This window comes from Neophocaena asiaeorientalis, unplaced genomic scaffold (assembly GCF_003031525.2).
Source record: "Neophocaena asiaeorientalis asiaeorientalis breed wild unplaced genomic scaffold, Neophocaena_asiaeorientalis_V1.1 scaffold102, whole genome shotgun sequence".
Lineage (NCBI taxonomy): Eukaryota > Metazoa > Chordata > Mammalia > Artiodactyla > Phocoenidae > Neophocaena > Neophocaena asiaeorientalis.
This window is the reverse complement of record NW_020175078.1, coordinates 2,510,122-2,531,710: the sequence shown is the minus strand read 5'-3', so window position 1 is coordinate 2,531,710 and position 21,589 is coordinate 2,510,122. Positions and strand designations below refer to the sequence as shown.

Genomic DNA, 21,589 nt, shown 5'->3' with positions numbered 1-21,589 from the left:
GGTTATTGAATGAATGATAATGGACGAAGGTATCATTCATTCAGGGAAGCTTTGCATAGGGCTGACTATACCAAGTTTTGTGCCAACTGCTAGTAGCATTAAGATGAATAAGATTAGGTTACTTTAATCGGGGGGCTTTTTATTAGGGGAGTCAAGTATGTAAACATATTCTTTTATAACAAGAATGAGCACAGGGTATTAAATAGCCAGGAGGAGGGTGTCTTGCTTTAGCTAAGTGGTTAGAGGAGACAAGATTTGGTAGATCAGGAGTTTCCAGGTTAACATGGACTACAAGTATCTTAAAGATAGAAGAGGGGATGTGTGTGAAGAGGCTTGGCAGCATGAAAATCCATTTTAATTAAACGAGTTACAGGTAGCTTGTGATGCTTGAGTTGTATAGTTCACATGGGAGAGTGATAAGAAATAGGGCTAGAGAGACATACAGGAGCCAGCTCATGAAGAGATTTGTGCCTTTCTAAGAAGTATGGACATTACCTGGAATTCTGATAGACAAGTTAAATTTTAAGCATGGGTGTGTTTTAGGGAAAAAAAAAATAGTACAGAAAATAATGAAGTTAAACAGCATTGGAAACCATTGGGAAAAGTATGAGATTGTTCAATTATCTGGCCAAGAAATAAGGAGAATCTGTTTTCTTGAATAAAAATAAAATGTGTAGGTAAGCGTACAAATTTCCATAACTCAACATTGTTTAATAGCATGTCTTCATGACCCGGAGTGGACTGAGTTCTTCGCCCATCCTGTGGAGTTCACGTAACTGGCTTATTATGTAAATCCTTTCCGGCTCAAGATATTTCAGTGCTAAGAGAGAAATACACAGTAAGCAACTGTCAACTCCAGGATAGAGCAAACCCTTCCTAGTCACCTCTCTGAGTATATACTTCCAAGGAGGAAAATGAGCCCAAAGACAAAGAGGTTTTCACTAATTCACCACGTTACCATCATCTGTTCTTATCAGGGACCAGCAATATAACTTGCAGGGCCCAGTGCAAAACGAAAACGTGAGTGCCTTGCTCAAAAATTACTAACACTTTTTAGCTGCAGGAGAGCATTAAACCAAGAGCCCCACTGAGCCTGTGTGAACCCGCACGGATCATATGCCCATGGTGCTGGTCCTGGTGCTCATAGGCTTCCTCTAGGGGCCAAGGATCCTAACTGACTTGGAGTTTTGATTCCTGGGAACAGTTGTCATACCCCGTGACTATGACATTAACCCAGATTATTGGATTACCGTTGTATTGGATTGCAATTCTTGCAGGTGGCTGAGAATGTTGAAGGAGCAGAGGGCTTTGCAACAAAGTGGGGGAGGGTGACAGCAAAGCAAAGCAGGTAAGAACACAGGCTCAGGACCCAGACTGCTTGGGTTTCACGTCTTCTCTCTATCACTTTACTGGCACCTTGGACAAGGTACCAAACCTCTCGGTGCCTCCATTTTCTGACCTGAAAAATGGGAATGATGAGAGTAACTGTGGTTTAGGATTGTTATGAGGATTGAGTTGATTCATGTGAAACACTTGGCAAGTGAATGAAACATGGTAAGTGCTTGGGTCTTTTTTCTTCTTCTTCTTCTTCTTTTTTTTTATTTTTTAAATTTTTGCGGTATGCGGGCCTCTCACTGTTGTGGCCTCTCCCGTTGCAGAGCACAGGCTCCAGGCACACAGGCTTAGCGGCCATGGCTCACGGGCCCAGCCGCTCCGCGGCATGTGGGATCTTCCCGGACCGGGGCACGAACCCGCGTCCCCTTCATCGGCAGGCAGACTCTCAACCACTGCGCCACCAGGGAAGCTCTTTTCTTATTATTTTGGAGATTGTATTCTGAAGAGTGAAGCTTACTTGGTTCCGTGTAATGCAAATATTACCATTCAGGGTACGGTTTGTCATTCAGTGAGCAGAAATACTTAATTTCAACGTAGTTAAATTTACCAATCATTTACTTTATGATTTTCATTTTTGTGTTTTAAGATATTCTTTCCTATCCCAAAGACATAAAGTTTCCCTATCTTTACCTTTGGAAAATTTTACGTATGTCTGTAATAATTCATTTTATGTATGCTATTAGATAAGAATCCAATTTCTTTTTCCATGTGGAGGCACTGACCTTTTCTATCTTCCCTTTACACCCCAGTATACCCAGTGATCTAGCCACTCTTGTCTCCCTTTTTCTTTCTGGAATTTGACTCTGGGCCTTTGCAAATATTATTCACTCTGCCTAGACTTCTCTTTCCTTACATATTATACAGATGACCCCCCCAACCTCCTTCATGTTCCAGCTCAAATATTCCCTTTTCATTGAGGCTTTTAAGTTTAAAATTACCCCCTAACACACACACACACATTCCCTAGCACTCCCTTCTACGTTTTGTTCTGTTTTGTTTTTTGGCTTTTTGCACATCATTTAATTGCCATATGAAACACTAAATATTTGACACTTATTTTGTATTTGTCTCCCTCCACTAGAATGTAAAGTCTATGAGTACAGGAATAATGTTTTTCTTTTGCTGTATTCTCAATTTCTAGAACAGTATCTCCTCCCTAGAGGATTTCAGTATTCCACTTCCAGAATAATCCAGAACACCTTATGAACAGTTATGTCTTATGTATTCTTCTTCCAGAGAGAATAGTGAAAATTCCAGCTCCACATGTATATTAATTGTAGGCATCTGATTAGCAAATCTCTGGGTGACTTCTTTTTTTTCTATTCCTTCTAGAACCAAGGCCAAGACAGACAAGCACCCCACTTTTCTCTCTGTCAAAACAGGTGATTTCCCAGTCCACACACTAAGGGATTCAGGCTTTTTGCACGCACGCGTGTGTGTGTGTGTGTGTGTGTGTGTGTAGGGGAGAATAATCTGGCCACAGGCTTTGTCTCTTGTTCCCTGATTTATGACATCCATTAAAAGCCAGGCTCTTACCATCAGCAATGGAGAAATTTTCCCAAAAGCCAGTACTCCAAAATTTTTCCTTAATGTCCAATTTTTAAACAATGCATTCATAAAATATTTTTAACTCATTTCAAAGAGAATTGCAAAGGAAACAAAAAGAAAAGGAGGAGGCTCCTATAGGACATATCAGCCAATTGTAGCCCAGTTAACAACTGGACCCAAATTGCAGCTCAATGACAGTTGGGTGTTTATAAGTATTTTAGGGTAATTGGTATTAATATTTCTATGTATGATAGTGTTCCTATGGTTTTGTTTAAAAAAGAGCCCTTATCTTTTATAAATCTGTCCTGAAATATTTACAGATGAAATTATATGATGTCAGAATGTTCTTTGAAATAATTTGGGTGTGAATAAGTGGGTAGGGGTATAGATGAAACCAGCTTGGCATATAATTATTGCAGCTGATGGATGGATACATTGGGTGTATTTAATATGTTTGAAATTTCCCAAAATTTAAAAAGATAAGCATTTTCAAATGAATTAAAAAACAAACTTCTCCAGCAATCTATTATTTTTCTATGCCAGCAGAGTTTCTCCAGACATGTTCTCTGCCTCATGGGTAGAAACTAATATCTCCAACTTCCCTTTTAAGAAAATAAATATTTGGTCGATGTTTATATGTTCATGCAGACATGACCATCACTCATTCATCCTTTTATTTATTCAGCAATCATTCATTAGTTGTCTACCAGGTTTTACATGCTACAACAAGACCTGAGGAGGCTTACTGTTTGGAGGCCAAAAGAGGCAAGAAGACAATAGGATACAGCGCAGATTTTGTAGAAGCAGAGGGAAGGAAGCATGGCGGGAGGGCCCCTTGGCTGAGGGTTGGGTGGGAAAGACTTGAAAGAGATGATCCTCTGTTGGGTCTCAAAGAAAGCTGAGGGGTTATATAGATGAAGAGGGAGAGGAAATGCACTTACCCTGTCCTCCACACTAACCTGTCTACCACACTAACCTGTCTACCAATTAACAATTTTATGTACTTACCGGATGCCAAACGCTGAGCTAACACCTTTACATCCATCGCTTTATCTAATTCTTCTTCTTCAAAGTCCCAAAGAAGGTATTCTAATTATTTCCCTTTGCGACACCAGGAGATAAGTAATTTTCCCAAGTTCACAAACCTGGGATTCTAGATTCCCTGATTCTAAAGTTAGTGTTGTTATTCCATCAACACTTAGTCAAAAAAGGAATTTCGAAATGTAGTGACTTTAGGTTGACACTGCAAAGCAAAACAGCAAGACGGGTGATAGCATGTACCTCATGCATAAAAGGGATAATTAGTGTTAATATTTATAGTTGAATGAAAAACGGTCGGTTTGCCTTCACACTTATTTTTCTTTAACTTGTTTTACCACCATTCCCAAACCAAAAAGTTTAATATCATAACTGATATTAATGTGTGATTGACTCCCCACAGGTTACATTTCAGGTAAATTAATTTTTACATGTAGACACATCCTGGAAAGGGTGTTGCAAAAAGTTGCAGAAACCAGGATTTATGTGGTTGAGCCATCACGAGCGATGGTGCATTTACAACATAGCAGACTCCATCCATACAGCAAATGGCCAAGTGATACATTTCACTCTTGTAAGAAGTTTGGAGGATCTGAGGTTCTGAAGTTTCCAGCTGAAGTTTCTATCTCTGAAGCCTCTGAGGTTTGTGCCCCTGAGTTGTGTTCTTACTATGCTATGAAACATGAGCTTGACCTGGAAACCCTTCTGTCCTTTAGCTGTCAGCACAATGCTGGACATGAATCGCATCCTTTCATGCCCATGAAAGCGTAAAGCATTAACGGGATAGGGCAGCATGTATTTATCTAAAAGTATTTTTCTAATATATAAATCTGGATCCATGCCTAATAATGATGGCAACATCTTGAGCTGGTATCTTAGATGACATCTGTGCCCCCCAAAAGCCTGCCTGGATACAGTGCAATATGGCGTTGCAGTGTCGTTTAGTCTTCATGCTGACGGAGTGGAACACATTAGGTAGCCCTGTGGCAGGCAGCCTCTAGACATTTCATCTGCTAAAACGAAAAGGGGTCAGGTTGAGGGGAAAATAAATCCCCGTCATTTCCTCACACACTGGCAAAAAGAAAAGACAAGTGCAACACGTCATTATAGTGTTGTTACCCCTCCTCCTTTATAGCACACATTTCCAATTATACCCCTTATGACATACTTAGCTAGAGGGCAGGTTGCATTTTTTAAATGTGCTGAGAGCAGTAATGATTTAGCTGGTGCTCATTTGTTTTCAGTTGCTTGGTTAAGCATGCTGCATTATCTTTCCTATTTTACATATTGGACGAATATGAGATGCTAGCTCTCCAAGAGCTAAATCAACGGTTCTCTGCCCTGGAGATTTTTTTAAATAGATGGTTGCTTGGGCTCCACCCATGAGATATTCTGATTTAAATGGTTTGGATTGAGGGGTGTTAGGAGTCTATAAAAGCACCCTTTCAGATTCTAATATGCAGCCAGGGTTAAGGACCTCATGGACTAAACTGACAGCTAGATTAACTGTGTAAGAGTTAGTTTGGATATTTAGAGAGAGGAAGGGCCGGTCACTATTTGTAAGGTTAGCTCTCCAAATTGGAGATGTTTTAAGTGCCTTGGTGGTTGAGGATAGGAAGTAGAGGACACTGGAGATAGTCCCTAGAAATTAGAACTATCGCCTATAGGCTTCCGTGAGTGCCTGCCTTAGAAGGAAAATGTCTACTTGCCTTGACTGTCATCCTGATGGTTTATGCAGATACAAACATGAGTTGCTTCTTTTGAAATCTGTGTTAAAGGCTTGCATTAAGCTTAGTGGCCATATATATCTGTGGCTTAGTGGCCACATATGTATCTGTATGTGTGTGTGTATATATATGAAATTTACACAATGCTTTAAATCTCATTCAATTAGGCATTCCTAGCAACTATCCTGTGAGTTGGTTCAACAGTATTACCCACATAGGACAAGCAAGAGAATTGAAGCTCTGAAAGGTTAAGTGCAGTGCCCAAGGTCACACAGCAATTTGGTAATGAGCTGGGCTTAGAAATCAGAGCCTTGGAGGACTTGTCTATTTCCAGAGCCATTGAATTTGGCCTCTGTTGCAAAGTGAATGATGATTATGAAAATTTAAGAATATAGAATACATTTTTTCAGGCAACATTTCAAAATGAAAGACGTATTTGAGTATCCTGGAACCTTTTTTTTTTTAACATTCCTGGGAAGTTTAGCAGAAAAGCTTTGCGATTTTGTTTAATTTCTTCCATGTATAGACAGGCTCAGTGTTCATTTTGAAGTACTTGGAGGTCTCAGCTGGGAGGGAATTCTGGGGGAGGAGGCTGCTCTTGATGTATTTGCTCTATATATAGAAGACCAAGATGGATAGGAAGGACGTAGATGAAAACTTCCTATTCATAGTTCTTCTAGGGCATTGCATTTTCACCACTTCAGCCCTCCATTCGTCCTTGAGCAAAGAGAGAACATACCAGATTAATGGCCTTTGGATAGTAAATACAACGTTTATACTAGCATTTCTGAATGTTTATAAAACTATAGAGAACTTGTACATTATTATCCATCCATCATGTTTCACTTCTGCTTCACTGGGGAGATTTTTTTTTTCCACATCTCTCACTAGCCATCGATTTTACATTTGGTAGTGTATATATGTCAGTGCTACTCTCTCACTTCATCCAGCTCCCACTTACCCCCTGTGTCCTCAAGTTGGTTCTCTACATCTGTGTCTTTATTCCTGCCCTGCCACTAGGTTCATCAGTACCTCTTTTTTAGTTTCCATATATGTGCGTTAGCATACGGTATTTGTTTTTCTCTTTCTGACTTACTTCACTCTGTATGACAGACTCTAGGTCCATCCACCTCACTACAAATAATTCAATTTCATTCCTTTTTATGGCTGAGTAATATTCCATTGTATATATGTGCCACATCTTCTTTATCCATTCATCTGTAGATGGACACTTAGGTTGCTTCCATGTCCTGGCTATTGTAAATAATGCTGCAGTGATCATTGTGGTACATGACCTTTTGAATTACGGTTTTCTCTGGGTATATGCCCAGTAGTGGGATTGCTGGGTCTTATGGTAGTTCTATTTTTAGTTCTTAAAGGAACCTCCATACTGTTCTCCATAGTGGCTGTATAAGTTTACATTCCCACCAACAGTGCAGGAGGCTTCCCCTGGGGAGATTTAATAATGCATGTATGTATACTTCAGTATAACACACAGCACCGACATGTGTCTCCTCCATATATAGCAGATACCTGATAAATATTTATCAGTGATGACAACACTGTATGTGGTAAGTGTTTCCTTCTGAGAACTCAGATGTCACAGTATTTCTCCAAATTTAAGTGGGAGACAGTTGGGTTGGTGAATCCTGGTTTGGTACTTTTTCTAAAAAGGAAATGAGCTCTGAATCTCAAAAATGGTTGTGAATAAGCTAGAAAGGGAAATTCTCTTGTGTATGATGAATCAGTAGATAGAATCTACTTTTTAGGGGATTTGAGGTTCAAGAAACTCGGGCTGCCTAACATCCTACTTTAATCTCTGTCTGTAGAATCGACTTGGAAACAGACTTCTTAATGACCATTTGGAATTTTTGCCAAGTGAAACTTGTTTTCTCCTCATATTCTTACACAGTTCGATTCAATGCCAGTTCTCTTTAGTTACATAGCATCTATGTGTGATGTTTCTATCATAACAACACATATCGTAGCTCTAGTCGATGATTTTGAGGTAAGCCTTATACTCTACTTTCCCTTTAATTTTTAATTTCATGATTCATAAGCAAGTGTGTTTGGGGCACAAAACAGTTTTCTTGGGCTGCATGAACTGCTATCTCAAGCAAAATTCTGTGGCAAGAAGCAATAAGATCCAGTGATCGGAATGAATTGATAAGAACAGCAGTGCAGTCTGCTTTTTCCACACATTTGAAATGCAACCCTTTGGTGCAGTGAGAAGCAAAATGTGCTTGTTCCTTGCATTCATATGGGAGTGATGGTCTTTTTCTGAGTGATCATGTAATTTTTTACACAAAATGATGCCTTTCTGAAAGTGAGTAGATGAGCTATTAATATTTAAGTCAGGATAACAGGCATTAACTAGGATTACCCTGAGCAACCAGGATGTTTGATCACCCTACCCATCCCTCTCCAGTGTTATCAGAAGGTGGCTGGTGCTAACTGCCTTGCAGTTGGAGTTTAATTTACCAGAAACATGGAAGGATTTCAAGCCACTCGTGGTCTACCTTTAGATGCTCAGAACATGAATGCGACCCGGAACTGAATAGAAGACCATTTTTTCACATCTTTCTTTTAATTAGAAAGAGCCTCAACTATTGAAGCTTTTCTCCTACTATTTTTCAGAACCTTTCTTCTCACCTTCTCTCATGAACTTTTACTATGCTGGAAAAGACTCCCTGTACCACACAGCATGGACATGCTTTACATGCAGTATCTCATTTAATCCTCACAGAAATCATATGAAATAAAAACTTATCTTTGGCCTGTTTTATAGCCAAGGAAGCTGAGGCTTAGCGTGTTTAAAGGAATTGTCTGAAATCTAATAGGGACTAGAGTTGTAACTCCACCCCAGGAAGTATTTAATGTGTGGTTGTTTACATGATATGGATCTTAAAATATCACTGGTGCCATCCTTTTGCTTCCAGATTGATTGATTAGAGAGGAATGATCAATAGAATTTTGGTTTTGTTTGTTTAATGGTGAACAGGACGTGTAAGTGGGGAGGAGAAAAGGGTGTCAGGTGGGAATCAAGAGTTACAAGGCGATAAGCCTGGAAGGATATTGGTGCCTAGAAGCAGAGTGGGTTACTGAAATCCTATTAGTAATTAGAGACAATTGTAATTAGACCTATTAGTAATTGAGACAATTGAGAAACAAGGGAGAGCCGGAGAGGTCATTTTTTATAAATGTACCACCAGAATTCTGCAGATTGGTGTTGGGATGACTTCTGTGCATTGCTGTTACCTATCCATCCTGTATCTACTTTGCACATCCTCTTGCCTCTAGGAGAATCTCCAACTCCTGTCAGACACTGCTTATACTCACTGTGCTCTTCCAGGCTCTCCTTGCTCCCTACTCTCACATTTCAAATCAACTGGAAATCTAGAGGTCCAGTTCTTTACTTCAAATCATTGACTGAATAACCCTGGTATCAGGGCTCAACACCCACGACTCTTCAATTCAGTGTAATGTGTTCCAGCTTACCTGGCTGTGAATACCCAGAGGTACTCTTTATGCACCGTTTCCTCCACCTTGGCTACCATCTTTCTGGGAAAGACTTCACAGAGAATCTATAAATATCCCTCAATGTTTGTAGCCCACTTATATATTTCCTTTATGAAATATGGCTCTTGATCTTTAAGTTGCCATCTTTTCTAAATGTTAACTTCGTTTGACTATAATTAATAACTTCAGTTTAATTACGCCTGATGACTTATTAATGATAAATATGCATAAATTAAAATTGAATGTAGACTAGTGGTTTATTAGATGTAATCATGCTTGAGCGGCTGTTTGTTTGCGAACAGGCACTTCAATTTATTGTTACTTTTCATAATGAGGTTGAAAGCATCACTCACAAAGCCCTACAAACATTGCTTTTATTGACACTTGAAGCCTTCTGCCAACAGGGTACTGTTGAAGAATCGAGTAGAAAAGAAAAGGTATCCCTTGGGAATAACAAAGAACCTGCAGTGTGAACGAAGACTTGGAATGCCCTCTTATTTCTCTTCATCTTACTATAAAGTCTCTTTTATAAAAAAATCGTGGGTTTTGATGTCTATTCAGCTGAGATTTTAATCCTAGGTAGGTGATTTTGTGGAAATTATTTACCTCTTCTACCCTCTATTTTCATATCTGCAAAATGGGTACCATGACAATAATAATGATAACAATAAAAACAACAATAGTAATAATACCAACCTCATAAAGTGTTGTAATAATAAGATGAGAGAGTATATGCAAAATGCCTAGAAGTGGATCTGATATCGATTAAGGTGATAATTCCAGGAAATTTCTAATACTTTTTAGATACATATGTAATACAAATGTTTTCCACCTGCAAAGCCACGGTCTTTGCCTCTCTCTATTACTTCCCAGAAATCATTTTCTTCTTATGTATTCAAAGGAAAGGGAGACATTGACATCACTTCCTGAGAGCTTTTACTTGGCCTTTTGCTCATCCTCTCTTGTCTGCTTCAAACCATGATGTTGGGTGCTATCAGGGGCATCCACTTCCTTTCTTGCTAATTCTCAGATTTCTGGAATGATTGTCCTACTTTGATACAAAACTGCTGCCCTCGTGCTGGCTTCAAAATACAGGTGTGTGAAGGGACTTCCCTGGCGGTCCTAGTGGACTTCCCTAGTGGATAAGAATCCACACTTCCAATTCAGGGGGCATGGGTTCGATCCCTGATCGGGGAACTATGATGCCACGTGCCATGCAGTGCAGCCAAAAAATTAAAACAACAATACAATGTGAGAAGACTATACTGGCTACTTCATCCCAAGTGTAGGGGCTGCGTGACCCTGAGTTTCCTATTACACCTGCTAAACCATGTCTGTTCTGCGTAACAAACTCTGCTATAGGTTTGGTCATAATTTGAGGCACTTTACATCATAGGGAGGGGGAAAATCCCTTTAAAACTGAATGCTGGGAGATTTGAGAAGATGGCGGAAGAGTAAGACGCGGAGATCACATTCCTCCCCACAGATACATCAGAAATACATCTACACGTGGAACAACTCCTACAGAACACCCACTGAACGCTGGCAGAAGACCTCAGACCTGCCAAAAGGCAAGAAACCCCCCACGTAACTGGGTAGGGCAAAAGAAAAAAATAAAGAGACAAAAGAATAGGGACGGGACCTGAACCTCTGGGAGGGCGCTGTGAAGGAGGAAAGGTGTCCACACACCTGTAAGCCCCTTCGCGGCCGGAGACTGTGGGTGGCGGAGCGGGGAGCTTCAGAGCCATGGAGGAGAGAGCAGCAACAGGGGTGCGGAGGGCAGAGCGGAGAGATTCCCTCACGGAGAATCAGGGCTGACCGGCACTCACCAGGCCGAGAGGCTTGTCTGCTCACCCGCCGGGGCGGGCGGGGCTGCGAGCTGAGGCTCGGGTTTCGGTCGGAGCACCGGGAGAGGACTGGGGTTGGCGGCTTGAACACAGCCTTTAGGGGATTAGTGCGCCACGGCTAGCGGGGAGGGAATCCGGGAAAAGTCTGGTCCTGCCGAAGAGGCAAGAGATATTTTCTTGCCTCTTCGTTTCCTGGTGCGTGAGGAGAGGGGATAAAGAGCGCTGCTTAAAGGAGCTCCAGAGACGGGCGCGAGCCGCGGCTGTCAGCGCGGACCCCAGAGACGGGCATGAGACGCTAAGGCTGCTGCTGCCGCCACCAAGAATCCTGTGTGCGAGCACAGGTCACTATCCACACCCCCCTTCGGGGGAGCCTGTGCAGCCCGCCACTGCCAGGGTCCCGGGATCCGGGGTCAACTTCTCTGGGAGAACACACGGCGCGCCTGAGGCTGGTGCAACGTCATGCCGGCCTCTGCCGCTGCAGGCCCAGAATCAGCTCCTTTAACCCTGTCCTGTCTGAGGAAAGAACAGACGCCCTCAGGGCGTCTACACGCAGAGGCGGGGCCAAATCCAAAGCTGAGCCCCGGGAACTGTGAGAACAAAGAAGAGAAAGGGAAATCTCTCCCAGCAGCCTCAGGAGCAGCGGATTAAATCTCCATAATCAACTTGATTTACCCTGCATCTGTGGAATACCTGAATAGACAACGAATCATCCCACATTGAAGAGGTGGACTTTGGGAGCAAAGATATATTATTTTTTCCCCTTTTTCTCTTTTTGTGAGTGTGGATGTTTATGCTTCTGTGTGAGATTTTGTCTGTATAGCTTTGCTTCCACCATTTGTCCTAGGGGTTAGTCTGTCCGGTTTATTTTGTTTGTTTTTTTACTTTTTAAAATTTTTTTCTTAATTATTTTTTATTTTAATAACTTTATTTTATTTTATTTTATCCTCTTTCTTTCTTTCTATTTTTCTCCCTTTTATTATGAGCCGTGTGGATGAAAGGCTCCTGGTGCTCCAGCCAGGAGTCACTGCTGTGCCTCTGAGGTGGGAGAGCCAAGTTCAGGACACTGGTCCACAAGAGACCTTCCAACTCCACGTAATATCAAACGGCAAACATCTCCATCTCAACACCAAGACCCAGCTTCACTCAACGACCAGCAAGCTACAATGCTGGACATCCTATGCCAAACAACTAGCAAGGCAGGAACACAACTCCACTCTTAGCAAAGAGGCTGCCTAATTTCATACTAAGGCCACAGACACCCCAAAACACACCACCAGACGTGGACCTGCCCACCAGAAAGACAAGATCCAGCCTCATCTACCAGAACACAGGCACTAGTCCCCTCCACCAGGAAGCCTACACAACCCACTGAACCAACCTTAGCCACTGGGGACAGACACCAAACACAACGGGAACTACGAACCTGTAGCCTTCAAAAAGGAGACCCCAAACACAGTAAGATAAGCAAAATGAGAAGACAGAAAAACACACAGCAGATGAAGGAGCAAGATAAAAACCCACCAGACCTAACAAATGAAGAGGAAATAGGCAGTCTACCTGAAAAATAATTCAGAATAATGATAGTAAAGATGATCCAAAATCTTGGAAATAGTATAGAGAAAATGCAAGAAACATTTTATAAGGACCTAGAAGAACTAAAGAGGAAACAAGCAATGATGAACAACACAATAAGTGAAATTAAAAATACTCGAGAAGGGGTCAATAGCAGAATAAGTGAGGCAGAAGAACGGATAAGTGACCTTGAAGATAAAATAGTGGAAATAACTTTAACACAGTCATAGTAGGGGACTTTAACACCCCACTTTCACCAATGGACAGATCATCCAAAATGAAAATTAATAAGGAGAAACAAGCTTTCAATGTTACATTAAACAAGATGGACTTAATTGATATTTACAGGACAGTCCACCCAAAAACAACAGAATACACATTTTTCTCAAGTGCTCATGGAACATTCTCCAGGATAGATCATATCTTGGGTCACAAATGAAACCTTGGTAAATTTAAGAAAATTGAAATCGTATCAAGTATCTTTTCTGACCACAACTCTATGAGACTAGATATCAATTACAGGAAGAGATCTGTAAAAAATAAGAACACATGGAGGCTAAACAATACACTACTTAATAACCAAGAGATCACTGAAGAAATCAAAGAGGGATCAAAAAATACCTAGAAACATATGAGAATGGCGACATGACGACCCAAAACATATGGGATACAGCAAAAGCAGTTCTAAGAGGGAAGTTTATAGCAATACAATCCTACCATAAGAAACAGGAAACATCTCAAATGACCTAACCTTGTTCCTACAGCAATCAGAGAAAGAAGAACCAAAAAACCCCAAAGTTAGCAGAAGGAAAGAAACCATAAAGATCAGATCAGAAATAAATGAAAAAGAAATGAAGGAAACGACAGCTAAGATCAATAAAACTAAAAGCTGGTTCTTTGAGAAGATAAACAAAATTGGTAAACCATTAGCCAGACTCATGAAGAAGAAAAGGAAGAAGACTCAAATCAATAGAATTGAAATGAAAAAGGAGAAGTAACAACTGACACTGCAGAAATACAAAGGATCATAAGAGATTACTACAAGCAACTCTATGCCAATAAAATGGACAACTTGGAAGAAATGAACAAATTGTTAGAAATGCACAACCTGCTGAGACTGAACCAGGAAGAAATAGAAAATATGAACAGACCAATTAAGCACTGAAATTGAAACGGTGATTAAAAATGTTCCAACCAACAAAAGCCCAGGACCAGATGGCTTCACAGGCGAATTCTATCAAACATTTAGAGAAGAGCTAACACCTGTCCTTCTCAAACTCTTCCAAAATATAGCAGAAGGAGGAACACTCCCAAATTCCTTCTACGAGGCCACCTTCACCCTGATACCAAAACCAGACAAAGATGTCACAAAGAAAGAAAACTACAGGCCAATATCACTGATGAACATAGATGCAAAAATCCTCAACAAAATACTAGCAAACAGAATCCAACAGCACATAAAAAGGATCATACACCATGATCAAGTGGGGTTTGTTCCAGGAATGCAAAGATTCTTCAATATACGCAAATCAATCAATGTGATACACCATATTAACAAGCTGAAGGAGAAAAACCATATGATCATCTCAATAGATGCAGAGAAAGCTTTCAACAAAATTCAACACCCATTCATGATAAAAACTCTGCAGAAAGTAGGCATAGAGGGAACTTTCCTCAACATAATAAAGGCCATATGTGACAAACCCACAGCCAACATCATCCGCAATGGTGAAAAACTGAAAGCATTTCCACTAAGATCAGGAACAAGACAAGGTTGCGCACTCTCACCACTCTTATTCAACATAGTTTTGGAAGTTTTAGCCACAGCAATCAGAGAAGAAAAGGAAATGAAAGGAATTCAAATTGGAAAAGAAGAAGTGAAGCTGTCACTCTTTGCAGATGACATGATATTATACATAGAGAATGCTAAAGATATGCAGGGGACACAGGTTCGTGCCCTGGTCCAGGAAGACCCCATATGCCATGGAGCGGCTAGGCCCGTGAGCCATGGCCACTGAGCCTGTGCCTCCGGAGCCTGTGCTCCGCAACAGGAGAGGCCACAACAGTGAGAGGCCCACGTTCCGCAAAAAAAAAAAAGAATTTCTAGAAACAATAAATGCTGGAGAGAGTGTGGAGAAATGGGAACCCTCTTGCACTGTTGGTGGGAATGTAAATTGATACAGCCACTATGGAGAACAGTATGGAGGTTCCTTAAGAAACTACATATAGAACTGCCTTGTGACCCAGCAATCCCACTACTGGGCGTATACACTGAGAAAACCATAATTCAAAAAGAGTCATGTACCACAATGTTCATTGCAGCTCTGTTTACAATAGCCAGGACATGGAAGCATCCTAAGTGTTCATCGACAGATGAATGGATAAAGAATATGTGACACATATATACAATGGAATATTACTCAGGCATAAGAAGAAACGAAATTGAGTTATTTGTAGTGATATGGATGGACCTAGAGTCTGTCATACAGAGTGAAATTAGTCAGAAAGAGAAAAACAAATACCGTATGCTAACATATATATGTGGAATCTAAGAAAAAAATAATGGTAATGAAGAACCTAGGGGTAAGATGGAAATAAAGACACAGACCTACTAGAGAATGGACTTGAGGATATGGGGAGGGGGAATGGTAAGCTGTGACAAAGTGAGAGAGTGGCATGGACATATATACACTATCAAACGTAAAATAGATAGCTAGTGGGAAGCAGCCACGTAGCACAGGGAGATCAGCTCCGTGGTTTGTGACCACCTAGAGGGGTGGGAGAGGGAAGGTGGGAGAGAGGGAGACGCAAGAGGGAAGAGTTATGGGAACATATGTATATGTATAACTGATTCAGTTTGTTATAAAGCAGAAACTAACATAGCATTGTAAAGCAATTATACTCCAATAAAGATGTTAAAAACAAACAAACAAAAAACTGAATGCTGAATGTGACCATTCCAATGTTTAAGGCAAAAGAAACACACATGTTCACTTAGAAACTCTTAACAGGTGTCTCCCAGATCCTGGTGGCGTTTCCCTTCATCAGGATCCTCCCTTGGTTCTCTCTCTCTTCAATGGCATATAAATATTTCTTAATTTCTGTACAGTGCCAATCAGTTTTCTCTTTAAAAAACCTGAGCTCAATTCTAAAAGTTTGTTTTGCCCATAGAACACACCCTTCTCAGCCTTCACCTGAACATCTACAGGGCATGATAATCAATGCAGCTATTTTTCCCAAACTGCGAATTATTTGATCTGGGATTACACCATAAAGTAGAATACCTCTGTGTGTGAGTGTTCACTGTGTGTGGTGTGTGTGTGCGTGCGCTTGTGCATGCCCTATGAAGGGAGAGGCGTTGATCCATGCTCTCTCTCAATGTGGCGTAAAGTCAACCCTTTAGTTTTTCCTATTGTGTTCAATCTTTATTTCCGGTCTCCTGAGATAACACTTGGACAAAACACACACATACACACATATTCATGTGTACCTCCTAAGGGTAAACAATAATTATCAGAGTAAGTACAGTGTGATTGGAATGAGTTGACAGTGGTGGAAGAGACTTTTTCTTTTTCCTAAAGGCACAATTATTTATCTGGATTGTCCCCACCCAAATGGAGATAGATTGTATTAATATATTATTATACAGAACTGTTTTAATTACACTTTTTTTTCTTCTTAAGCTTCTTTTTCCATACTCCTCACTGAGCTTTAACTACATTATAAAGGGGCCACTTATACCATTCCTCTCTGTCAAGTAGTAGCAACTTTCCTTTGATTTTATAAGCATGTCCTGGCAGGAAATAGACGGCCCACTCATATCGGGTAACTGGGGAAAATTCAATGAAGGAACTGTTTACAAAGGGGTGGACAGGGTTAATGTAAACTGACAGTACCTGGCTAGGGAAAGTTGGGAGCCTGAAAGTTGATATGGGTAGGAGCAGTTAGAAGAACTCAGAGAAAGTAGCTGCAGGAGAGCACCACTCCATAGGAACTGTGGCTTTGTGAGTTGTTCTCTCTCTCTCTCTCTCTCTCTCTCTCTCTCTCTCCCTCTCCTTTTCCCCTCTCCTTTTCCCTCCTTTTATCAACAGTTTTTTCCTTCCACTGTGTGCCCTAAATCACTTAGGGCCAAAGCCAACCAGAAACCAATGCACAAGGTGGCCACTAGTACATACCTTCTGTAGTCAGATCTCTCGGTACAAAGCAGGTTAAAGAAGAGCCAAAAAAATGGAGTAGATGGAAAAGACCCCATGCATCTCCTTAACTCAGTTCGGGATCATGAAATATACAAGTGTGTTGGTTTCCCCTTTTCATAATCTCTTAAAGTGGTAGAAATGAATTTAAAAAGCTCCAGTTCCTTGTCAAAAACAGAAGGAGAGGACCACCAGTGGGTGAGAGATCTAAACTCATTTATGAAAGGCTCAGTGGACAGAGTGAAGAGCAGAGAAACTGGCGATGCAGCACAGGAAGCCAGGACCTAACTTAGCAGGAAGTGGGTGGCAATAGACGAGGAAGCTCATCTACCCAGGAAGACTCTTTAGAACCATGGTGGCTGATCTGATGGAGGACGGGAATGAGGATGGGATGGAAAAAAATACAGGTTATTTAAAGCCTTTAAATAACTGGGAGAGGCATAAAAATAGTGACACAATTATAAAAAATTGAAAGATGGTGCAGAGTAAATACTCATCAGTTATAGCAGAAAATCAATAGATGATGTCTAAAGTTAATAAAATGAGAAGCGATGACATGAACATATTATTTATAGATTTGGAGGTAACCACAGAAGAACTAAATACAGAAAGAGTTCAGAGTGTTCTGGGAGGAGGAGGACAGGGAAAGGGTTTTAGGTCAGTTGCTTCTCACTATACTTATATAGTAAGTCTTTTTGTGCTACAATTTTTTAGAAACCATGTGAATATATAATATTAATGAAAGCTCCTTTTTTGTCCTTTTGTTTTGCTCCACTTAGTGTACTGGCTTTCTAGAGATTTTCTTCTTTATATGGTTATGTCCATTATCTGTCTTTTTTTTGGTATAAGTCTCCTAGGTTCGTTTTTTTTTTTATTAATTTATTTTTGTTTATTTTTGGCTGCATTGGGTCTTTGTTGCTGTGCGCGGGCTTTCTCTATCTTTGGCGAGCAGGGGCTACTCTTCGTTGCGGTGTGCGGGCTTCTCATTGCTGTGGCTTCTCTTGTTGTGGAGCACAGGCTCTAGGCACACGGGCTTCAGTAGTTGTGGCTCGTGGGTTTAGTTGCTGCTTGGCATGTGGGATCTCCCCAGACCAGGGATCGAACCTGTGTCCCCTAGGTGGATTCTTAACCACTGTGCCACCAGGGAAGTCCCCATTATCTGTCTTAAACCTAAAAATTTTTTCAGTTTTCTCCTATGCTTCCCCTTCTCTCCATTCTTTATAATCCTCTCTGTGCTTCTCCCCAAGCCCCTAGAAGCACTGGCCCGCAAGCCCTATACACACACACACACCCATCTTTCTCCTGAACGCAATTATGTGTCTTTCTCTGTAAAGTCCATGCACCCTATATCTTAGTGCCTATTCTCAAACTGTTCCCTTGACCTGAAATGGCTTCAGGCTTTAAAATTGCTTTTTCTTTTTTTAATTGAAATATGGTTGTGTTAATGTCTGCTATACAGCAACATGATTCAGTTGTACATATATATACATTCTTTTTTTTAATATGTTCTTTTCCATTATGGTTTATCACAGAATATTGAATATAGTTCCCTATGCTATACAGTAGGACCTTGTTTATCCATTCTATATATAAGAGCTTACATCTGCTAATCCCAAACTCCCAATCCTTCCCTCCCCCCAGTCCCCCCTTAGTAACCACAAGTCTGCTCTCTGTATCTGTGAGTCTGTTTCTGTTTCATAAAGGTTCATTTGTGTCATATTTTATATTCCACATAAAGTGATGTCATGCGGTATTTGTCTTTCTCTTTCTGAAAAAAAGATTTTTTTCTACTTAGCCCTCAAGTGCCAGAATAAAATCTGCCTTCTCCAAGGAGCTGCCTTAGATTTCCAGAGTTAAAAATGATGACGTTTTCTTCTATACTCTCCTGACAGTGTCCACTGTCCGAAGCTTTTTACTCTACAACGTCTCATAACTAGTTGCGTATCTATCTGCCCCCCTCTTCTTTCTGTTTAATTGTAAGTTCAAGAATTTGTATCTGCGTATCAAGTGCGATATCTTACACATGGTAATTGAAGTAGCTGCTAAACAGCATCATTGATTTTGGTAGTTGCTGTTGACTAGAAGGCATCTACAGATTATGAAATGAATGTCCTCCCATGTTAAAGTGAACATCAGCTGTCTTTTTATCGAGGCGCCTGTTCCCACTTCTGCAGCTCAGCAGAATCACCAGCAAGACATATGTCTATGTTTCGTTCTGTCATGATTTTAGTGCCTCTTCTCTAAATTCCAGTTATACCCATATTATCTCAGGTTATGAGGAATAAGAAATCAAATAAACTAATACCTATAAATAAATATGCTACTAATGTATTAATTTTAATAAGCGTATTAGCAGAGTAAAAAGTAGCCTAAAGAAGGAAGTGTCCTCCCTGAGGGAGTGAATCGCTAATAGTAAAATATTAGCCCCCTGAGCTGTTGTTTTGAGAATAAAGAGCATTTCTGGAGTTTCTCGGATTATGCCATGGAACTTTTATGCCAAACGTAATATAGATTCTGATTAATTTAAAATATATTAAGACAGTGGGAAACAGTCTTCGCATATTAGAACATATAGATTTGAAATTATAATTATTAAGTGTGACGTGTCTTCCTCATAGATGTAAGATTATGTATTAATCCCTGGTCTTTGCTTGTTATTCTCATTTCCCAAGTAGCCTTTCCACAGGTTCTTATTTCTTCTCTTTTTTTTTTCTTTTATCAATTGCTCCCTAACCCTGGACTATTTTCTGCATCCACATAGAAGGGCACTATAATTTTATTTTTTCTTTACTTCAGGAAATGCCACAGTAAAACAGTCTCGATACAGGATTATCATCCAAGAAGCAGCCAATGGAGGCCAAGAATGCCCAGATACCTTATTTGAAGAGCGAGAGTGTGAAGATGTGTCATTGTGCCCCATATATCGGTAATTAATTACCTTTTTAAATAATCATTAGACCTTAGAATAAGTCATGACCCGTTTCCTTTCATATGATATATGATTATTATATGAAATACTTGTAGTGAGAAATACAAAGCCGGTAGTAGCATTGTTTATCTTCGAATATCTCACTGTTTTTCCCCTCTTATCTGGAGTAGATTTTGGAAGAGTAAAGAATATCAAAGTCTAATTAACAGGAAAAAAAGAAACAATCATGTTTTGATTGCAAGTGAGCTGCTGGAGCTCCGCCACCCAGGCAATCAATTTCCAGGATCAGGATCCAGAGGGATTCAGGAGGAGGTCCTTACTTGCAAACACACACACACTCACAACTTACCTCATTCTATTGTTCTCATCCTAAAGACTTTAATCAAGAACTAAGAACAAATGTGTACTTCTATAATAGTTCTGTATTTTAGTTTAAAAATGGTTCTGGTTTGCACTTTTTGTCATATACACATTTCAAGAAATGTTAGAAAAAAGTTTAACCTATGGAGAAATTTTTGTTTTTAGAAAAGAAAATGAGTACCTTTTAAACTCTATATGTGCCCCTTTGGCAAGTTGGTGATTACTATTTATAAAAACAATACCTGAGGTTTGTGTGTTTAGTCATAAACTTCCATTCTTTTAACATTGGATTGAAACAGTGCTTTAAAGGACTTCTGGATTAAATTCAATCACTGTTGAATTTTACTTATTTGTGAAAACAAGACCACGGTCTTAAAAATTGTGCTGTCATCAGCACACTTAAAAATGCCTTTAGTGGGCTTACCCTGGTGGCGCAGTGGTTGAGAGTCCGCCTGCCGATGCAGGGGACAAGGGTTCGTGCCCCGGTCCGGGAGGATCCCACAAGCCGCAGAGCGGCTGGGCCCGTGAGCCATGGCCGCTGAGCCTGCGCGTCCAGAGCCTGTGCTCCGCAACGGGAGAGGCCACAACAGTGAGAGCCCCGCGTACCACAGAAAAAAAACAAAAAAAACACTGGAACAAGCCCAGACTACCAGTTTTTGCTCATCATCCACAGGGCCATTGTGGGAACACTGTCAGTATCCCTCCTTTTGTGCCACGTATAAATATGGAGACTTCTGAGCTCAGCAAGAAAAGCTCTCAGGGAAGGTAGCCAATTGAAAAAATTAGCCAAATCAAATATTTTTAGACATTTTATGAGCCCAGTGCTATTATAATCAGAGAAAATCCTGGAAACTGTTAGTGGGCTCTCCTTCCTATTCACTCTCTTTACTCTCGTGTCGCACTTCAATTTAGTCACTCATGTTTGAACTAGTTTCCATCAGTTACCTCCTGCCATTTTCCCCAGAAATCAGTTCCGCTGTACATGGATGGGATGATTGTATCATGTCTCCTGATGTGTCGTTTAACATGTGTCCAAGTTGCCAGCGTGAGTCTATGCCCTTTAGTCAAACATCCTTGAATTTTGAGCAATATGTTTCCAATTTAGATTTTGCTTTCCCCTCATTGGTTTGTTAGGGAGGCAAGTTAATGTAGTCCTTTATCATTTTCTTCTGATTCTTCTTTTTCTAATTCCATTAAGGTGAGACATTCTCACGTTTACCAAATTAAAACAGAATCAAAATGCCTATAGAAATTTTTCTGTAAGTTTGAGCATTTCCCACCATGTTAAGTTAGTAAGTGTCGGAGAGGGGAAATTTCCCCCTCTACGTTTCTTGAGTTCTTGTGGCTGGCCTAATAATACAATTGACATGAGACAGATTAACAGGAGAAAAAGAAACAAATTTTAATTCATATGCATGGAGGTCCCATAGAAATTGTACCTTAAAAGTGGCCGAAGCAGGC

The 21,589-nt window shown here is 40.4% G+C and overlaps 1 protein-coding gene across 1 annotated transcript in view; it reads left to right on the top strand.

Annotated features, from left to right (window-relative positions):
- THSD7B (thrombospondin type 1 domain containing 7B) overlaps nt 1-21,589 on the top strand; it is a 1,119,563-nt gene that overhangs the window by 736,851 nt on the left and 361,123 nt on the right. The window contains exon 14 of the mRNA XM_024764108.1: nt 19,636-19,765. Within this exon, the coding sequence (XP_024619876.1) occupies nt 19,636-19,765 (130 nt within the window). The remainder of the gene's footprint in view (nt 1-19,635; nt 19,766-21,589) is intronic.